This window comes from Archocentrus centrarchus, chromosome 9, assembly GCF_007364275.1.
Source record: "Archocentrus centrarchus isolate MPI-CPG fArcCen1 chromosome 9, fArcCen1, whole genome shotgun sequence".
In the NCBI taxonomy this organism is placed as follows: Eukaryota; Metazoa; Chordata; class Actinopteri; order Cichliformes; family Cichlidae; genus Archocentrus; species Archocentrus centrarchus.
Genome location: NC_044354.1, coordinates 5672670 through 5680292, shown reverse-complemented (window position 1 = coordinate 5680292; position 7623 = coordinate 5672670). Strand labels below are relative to the sequence as shown.

Below are 7623 nucleotides of genomic sequence, written 5' to 3'. Positions count from 1 at the left end.
ATCTGTCTATAACAGTAGAGATCACATAGGCCATGTAGCCCCCTCCCCACAGCCTGGTCTATGTACACATATTATAGAGATTTGATGGCAGATTTTCCTATCATGTAAATCAACTCTACAGCAAGTGGTATTTAATTGGAGTCAGAGAAAGAGATCAGGGCGTCTTCTGCCTGACCGTCAGTTAATTAATTTCCTGGTGTCTGATTCGCACAGCAGACACTTTGCTCTGGAGAGCTGTAACCAGAATTCCGCTGAAGAGGTCGCGCAAGGACTTCTGAAGGAGTTCAGCGTCTGTGAGCGGAGAGCTGTGTGTGTGCGTGCGTGCGTGCGTGACTGCGTGCGTGTGTGTGTGTGCGCGCGCGCGCGCGCGTGTGTGTGTGTGTGTGGTGTGTGTTTCATTCAATGAAACGCAACACCCTGCTTCTCTGTCTGAAGCCTCTTCGGAAACAGGTTTGATTATATTTAAAAGCTTGACCCGGGAGAGAAACCCAAACAACTGTCTGTTCTAACATTAGCAGTGCGGCTGCGGACTACTACGAATTCTATTATTGTCTGGGCTCGGAGATGTTCCAAAAGGCAACTCACATCAAAAAGATTTGCTCTTTTGTCTGCAGTTGGTGGAAAAATATCAGTTACCACCAAATTGTGTCCTTAATTTGAAGGACTGCCTGGAACGGCATGCTGGCTATGGCCCTGTCTGCTTATAAAATAATAAAGGCCTATTATTATTATTATTATGATTATTATTATTATTATTATTATTGCTGTTGTTGTTGTTGGTGGTGTATCCAACCCATGTATGTGAAGGATATAAAGCCAATAATCACTCCTTCTTCCAGTGGTATCATATGAAAGTGAATAAATGATGATTAAAAAAAAGTACCGAAAGGACTGAAATTAAACTTCAGTAACAGTACTGATTTTTTAAAAATCATATCTCATACATTTTGCCATCTGCCCTTTTTTTCACTGCAACGCTGCTTAATCTCCAAGTATTGTTTTATTTCAAATACTTTCGTATCCTTTAATTATTGCGGCAGGAGAAAGTTGCTTGTGACGGTGTCACTTGATTGGGATTGAAAGAACTTTGGTAAGAAAAAAAAAAAATTTCCCCACCCCCATGGAAGAGGAGACCGCCCACCAGAGACAGTCAACTGGAGACCCCTTATAGATTTAAAGAGAGGCTGCATTCTCAGACTGACACTTATTCAACACTGCCACCTTAAGCAGATTACTTTTGCGCTGCCTGTGTCAAATACGTGGTTCACTTTGCCTCTCCATCATGTTTGGGATGCTGAAACACCACCTTCACCCGGGCATTTTTCTCTTGTTCGTATGGCTTTGTCACCTCATGGAACATCAAAAAGTTCAAGGTAAGCTCTCCTCACCAATTTCCTTTTATTCTCTTTCGCTTTTTTCCCCCTTTTTTCTTTTTAAACGTCCAGTGCTGTCAGTCACAAAACGCGCGGGTGTCTTACCTTTGCTGCCACCGAGAAACTTTTCAAACTAAGTTTCTTGATAAAAGTCTTTCTACATCAGGCGGTGCGTGCGTAAAGCGTATAGAAAACAGGTGCCCTATGGCAGGTTTTGCAGCCCTCACCAGGCGCGCACACCACGCCGTGTTGGTGACAGTTTTTCGCAATACCTGAGCATATTTTTGTAACAGTGTGAGCGTTTAGCAGTGCGTGATGTTGTTGTCAGTCCTTCAACAAACTTCAGAATATCCACTGTTAGTTTATGGGCGTGTTATTTGTATATTTCCCGCACGCAGCCTTTCTGCATTGTGTGCAAAAATGTGCTTTTTGCAATTTTAAATATTTAGTTATGACAAAAAATAATGACCATAGAGACTTTTGCACCCATCACTTGTAGTTTCGGGGCATATATTTCAAACAGAACCCTGCACTCAGTAGAAGAGACATACCATCTCGTGAAGACATAATGTGTTTGTGTCTGTGTCGGTTTAAACATCCTGCTGTTGTCTGGAGGAAGGGATATTTTGTGGCATAGAACTGGGAAAACTATTGTGTTTTAAATTTTTATATCTCTGAAATCAACTTTACACTGTTTTGTTAATAAGTAAGTCATTGTCTGGTGGGTGTCTGGGATAATGTAGTGAGTGAGGCGTTGGAGACGGTGGTGTGTGTAGCCTTGTTACCTAAAGACCGTGGTTTTCTAAAGGAGAAAGACTGGCTGCTATTTAACGCTGTCTAGACGCTCCGGTTTCTGTCCAGTGATAACAAGCAGACACTGGGAATAAAAGACAGCCCCCCTCCAAAGATTCTTCTTACTTTTTTGGTTATGGCTGCATTGTAAGGGCTGTCAGTCACAGTTGGGATAGGCAAGTGTTAACAGTCTCGCAAAAAATCAGACAAAATACTGTCGGGAGGGCGAAAGGGGAGGGAGAGAGCGTCTCGGATAATACGCCTGCGTGTGTATATTGAGTCTGGGTCAGCGGGTTTTTTAGACGTTAACCATGCGGCATTTGAGCTTTTTTTTTTGTTTTTCGTCTGCAGCTGGGAACTGCTGGTTGCAGCAGGGGAAAAACGGGAGGTGCCAGGTGCTCTACATGCCCGGGATGAGCAGGGAGGAGTGCTGTCGGAGTGGAAGGCTGGGGACGTCCTGGACCGAGGAGGACGTCCCCAACAGCACGCTCTTTAGGTGGATGATCTTCAATGGCGGTGCTCCCAATTGCATACCTTGCAAAGGTGGAGGTGCAATCATTTCCCTTCGTTTTCTCAAATTACATATAATCACTCATTTTGGTCAATGAATTAAACTGGTGTTCTGGTTTGCATAATTGTCCCATTGCTCTGCACTCTACGCGCCAGAATACGCACAAGGACAAAATCCTCATTAGCATCACATAACACAGAGCTTTTGTTTTAGAAACCTGCGATAATGTTGACTGTGGGCCCGGAAAGAGGTGCAAGATGAACAGAAGAAGTAAGCCGCGCTGCGTGTGCGCACCAGACTGCTCCAACATCACCTGGAAAGGACCTGTCTGCGGCTCCGATGGAAAGACCTACAAAGACGAATGCGCACTGCTGAAAGCTAAATGTAAAGGTCACCCTGATCTGGACGTACAGTACCAGGGAAAATGCAAGAGTAAGTAAATATAAATTTCACCACATTTCTCAAAGCTGAGTGCACTAGAAAGAATCCGGTGCTTTCTTCCAGTTCTTGCATTTTCACACGTTGTCCCGATGTTATTGTCTCGCCAGAAACGTGCCGTGACGTCTTGTGTCCCGGCAGCTCCACATGCGTCGTAGACCAGACAAATAACGCGTATTGTGTGACGTGTAATCGGATTTGCCCCGAGGTGATGTCGCCCGAGCAATACCTGTGTGGAAACGACGGGATCATCTATGCCAGCGCTTGTCACCTGAGAAGAGCTACCTGTCTCCTCGGCAGGTCTATTGGAGTGGCATATGAGGGGAAATGCATCAGTAAGTCTGCAACTATACACGCGAAAGCGTGAGACTTTACTCCCTGAGAGAGAGGTGCAGCAGCCAACTCTGAAAACTGTTTGAGTGCATTTTCTTTCTGGCCAGCTCTGCAGTAATTCACTGCTCATTTTGCCAACATTCCAGTGAGGAGGGGGTGTTAGAGGGAATGTGTGTTTGGTAGTTGCTTGTGTTTGCTCAAGAAATGATAGACATCTTATTATTTCCTGATGTTGGCAGCACTTTCCCATTTGGGATAGAGGGAATGAGAGGGGGGAGGGAGAAAGAGCAAAACAGGGGAGTGCTGGGGGCCATGAAGACATGCTTCAAGTTTTGAGTCAGATTGATTTTTATCCAGATAACAGTCAGTTTAAGTCTTGTAGTCTTAAATGTAGCTAATTAAAACAAAACTTTCTATTCCCCACCACAAGACATTATCCTGTAAAGCAGGATTTAGATTTTATTCCCTCTAATTCTCTAAAAAAAAAAAATCCTCAGTAGTCATCTGATCCTACTTGAAAAGCATTCATGGTAATCCATCTAATCAAAGATTTCCTCTCTGCTTATTTCCTTTTCTCTTCTCCTAGAGGCCAAGTCATGTGAGGACATCCAGTGCAGCGTGGGGAAGAAGTGTCTGTGGGATGCTCGGATGGGCCGGGGCCGTTGCTCATTGTGCGATGAGTCCTGTCCGGAGAGTAGGACAGATGAGGCGGTGTGTGCCAGCGACAACACCACATATCCCAGTGAATGTGCCATGAAGCAAGCTGCTTGCTCAATGGGGGTGCTGCTTGAAGTCAAGCACTCAGGATCTTGCAACTGTAAGTAAATTGCAAAAGCAAAATATGGAAAAAAAACAAAAAACAAAAGAAACAAAATCCTCCCCTCCCTGTCTGAGCAAAAGACAATATTCTATGTTGCTTTCCCAACAAAACCCCCCAAAACCTCCCCGCCCCACTCTGACTTTCCCTTAGCTCCCACCCCGGCCACACCACCAACCACAGCTTAAGCAAGCAGAAAAGACTTGGGGAACGGAAGAACTTGCATGAAATTGTCCTCGTCGCTGGCTTTTGTTCTCGTGTTGTTTTTCGTTTTTTCTTTAATTTTTGTTTTGTTTTCACTTTTTCCAAATTCTCCTGCAAATCGCCCTAACAGAAAGATGAGCGAAAAAACGTATTTCTATAGCAAAAAAACTGTTTGCAGTGGAACACTTACTGAGAAAATAGTCGTGTTTATGGTCATGCTAGTGACCTGCAGGAGCAGGTTGCCTTAAATCCCATGCAGTATTTTTCAGTCATTAATGGTTTACTGTCCATATCTTTACAGCTTGTAAATTCCATGGTCATAATGTCAACTTCCTGGAAATCATTTCATTTTTTTTTTTAAATATTATTTCCTTTATGTTGTTTTTGACTATAATCAATCAATTCAAAATGCACTGCCTCTTGTGACATAAACCACACTGCCAACATGTCACTAAGAAAAGAATATGTTTAAACAGCCTCATATGATGTGCATAAGGTGATTGTAACATTGGTACCGTTGATAATAACGATGGATTTGAACACTGAGATTTATGTAGACTGCCTATCATAGACCAGTGTGACCCATTTATAGACCCACAAATCTCAGAGCAAAATATCCGATTTAACAACAGTTTTGAGGTCATTTCAAATTTACATTCCAAATTTCTATTCAGGAGGTCGTTTTTTTTTTTGTTTGTTTGTTTGTTTTTTTTGTTTTATCCCGACTGGCTTAATATGATGTGTCTGAGGTTTGCAATGAAGTCCAAGGGACCAACTTTATGATCACCTCATGAGCTAAATGTGACAATTTACAGTGTGCAGGATGAGCATAGTGTAGGTAGGTCCATGCTCCCTTACGTCCCATCTCATCGTCAGAAAAACATTTATTAGCTAACTTTTATCATTCATGCCGTTTCCAGTGAATGTGTTGAGTATCAGAAATGACAAGTCCATTTGGATTAATGAGGGACTACCTGTTTTTTTTTTTTTTTTTATGTATTGCTGCCCTTGTGCTTGCTTGTGTGCTTTTTTTAATGTGTCCACTGTAAATCTCTTGTGTAAAAAAGGAAAAGAAAATACCTCAGAACTGTGCTAATAATCTCTGACCTGCTTGCTAAGTCCAGGCTGTGACACAGAGTCCTCCCTCCCTGTTCGTTTGAGCCAGAAGCTAAAATATTAATAATCGGAGAAAGAAACTATAGCGAATCCAAGAACACAGGAGCACTTTTCTGTGTCATGTGTGTCTGCTTTCAGAAATCTGCTCAAAAGAGACCTGAGCCACTGGAACCATGAGCCCCAGTGCCCCTAAACCAGCCACCCATCCCCCCCCCCAACCCACCTTGTGACCTACCCCTAACCTCCAATCTGCCTATCCTTTCCATTGTCACTCCTTTTTCTCATGTTGCAGCCCTGACTTGCTCGATTATGTAAATGGACATTGTATAATTAATTGGGGATGCCACAGCAACTGCTGCTGCCAAGTCACACAGACTCTTCCTCACACACACACAAACATAATCATATACGCAAAAGAAAGAAAGAAAGCGGAGACTGTGTGCCAGTGGCTTAATTATGAGATTTATTTTTTTGATAGTGATATTCTGAGCTGTTGTGGTCCATATTCATACAACAGCTACCATATATTCTCCCATATAGCCATTACAGAAGACCAGGAGGAGGATGAGGAAGATGAGGACTCAGACTACATGGCCTATGTCCATATATCTTCTATACTGGATGGATAGGCTCCCATCACTAAGGGAACAGTCCTAGGGCAAGGAATCATGTCCATACTGTACATTATGTGTATGCTTATTTATTTTTTAAAGAAAAAGGAAGTATACATATAGTTCAGTCTGCTAGATGTTTATTTATACTTTTTGTGTTTTATAATTTATACATTTACATTGTCAGGCTATCACCTACCATGATATATTGTGTTACCACTCATTTCCCCTTTTTGTTGTTGTCCCTTTTACTTTCTTTTTTTATCATGAAGAAATATATTTGTCCAAAGAAAAGCAGTGTTATTTATTTTTCATGGTACCGTGTAAGTATAAGTCCTCTACAAGCTGTAAATTGCATTCCCTGAGCTGTAAAAATCTGCTTGTTTCTGTCAAATCTCTATCACAGATGTTTATGTCACACATACATAAATGCATGTTTAGGCTGTGTGTTTATTTATTGGGAATATATCAGTCATTTTATGTACAGAAGTGTGTCTGGTTTGTTTACAACTATAATAACTGACCAAAGGGATTCTCTCAATGGTTTTGCAGAAGAGCATTGTAAATGGTGCAACACAGCAGTGATGAAATAGAAAAGAAAAAAAAAAAGAGCCATTTTTGTTTTTTCTTTTCTTAATTTTAAGGTTTCCTTCGGTTTTAGCCCTTTAGGTTCGTTCCACTTGGAGACTGTAGACATAAGTAAATATTTTATTTTGTCTCACTACATTAGAGATAAGAGAGGTAAGTTTTGGGCAATACTTGATTACTTTGGAAACAATGTGCCATTAACATTTGTGAGCTGTCTTCTTGCCAATGTACTCCGTACTGCTCTCACAGAGCTACACTAGGACTAACGTACTGCAATACTCCACACTATATCAGACTTCTTCACTTTGTTTCTTTCTGTTTGTTTTTTTTTCTCCTCAGAATTCATTTTTATTTTCAATCATCACAAGAGAAATACAAAATTCTGTTATGAATATATAGTTTTGTATTTTTTATGTAAATGTCATATGTACATACAAGTTTGATGGTATTGTACAGATATGAAGAGTGAAACAATAAAAGTTTTTTTCCTTATACTTTTTTCTGACTCGGCTCTATTATTAGTGAAAAACATATTTTAAATGTATCGTAGTTTCAATGCATGTGTTTATTTAAAAGGAACAAAAGATTGGACCTGTATCAAATCAGCTACCAAACCAACAAGTATCCTTAACTCGGAGGATTTAGCTGATTTTGCTAGAAACTATCTGTTCCAAAAAAACAAAAACAAAACAAAAGTTATGACTATACAAATAACTTGACATGGGCATTGCACACTATATAAAACATGTTTTAAGTGCAAGTAATACCGTATCAAGTAATTTGCAACATTAAAACTCACTCAGGGTTTTTATTATTCATCTTATTAAGCAAAGCATAAGA

The 7623-nt window shown here is 40.9% G+C and overlaps 1 protein-coding gene across 2 annotated transcripts; it reads left to right on the top strand.

Annotated features, from left to right (window-relative positions):
• The first annotated feature begins 1189 nt into the window (after positions 1 to 1189).
• Positions 1190 to 7277, top strand: fsta (follistatin a). 2 transcript variants are annotated; one of them, XM_030737570.1, is made up of 6 exons: positions 1190 to 1373; positions 2517 to 2708; positions 2890 to 3108; positions 3225 to 3449; positions 4034 to 4264; positions 6125 to 7277. In XM_030737570.1, exons 1-6 carry the CDS (start codon positions 1283 to 1285, stop codon positions 6211 to 6213), a joined length of 1047 nt encoding a protein of 348 aa, XP_030593430.1. In that variant the 5' UTR covers positions 1190 to 1282; the 3' UTR covers positions 6214 to 7277. The 2 variants fall into 2 exon arrangements, with proteins under 2 accessions (XP_030593430.1, XP_030593429.1); XM_030737569.1 differs by having other exon boundaries at positions 2517 to 2714.
• The last annotated feature ends 346 nt before the right edge of the window (positions 7278 to 7623 follow it).

What these genes read in the sequence shown, in the direction of transcription:
- fsta (XM_030737569.1), top strand. Translation starts at nt 1,283, where the DNA reads ATGTTTGGGATGCTGAAACACCACCTTCACCCGGGCATTTTTCTCTTG. An exon ending in CATACCTTGCAAAGGTGGAG is followed by an intron (nt 2,715 to 2,889) that starts GTGCAATCATTT and finishes CTTTTGTTTTAG; the next exon opens with AAACCTGCGATAATGTTGAC. An exon ending in GCACTCAGGATCTTGCAACT is followed by an intron (nt 4,265 to 6,124) that starts GTAAGTAAATTG and finishes TCTCCCATATAG; the next exon opens with CCATTACAGAAGACCAGGAG.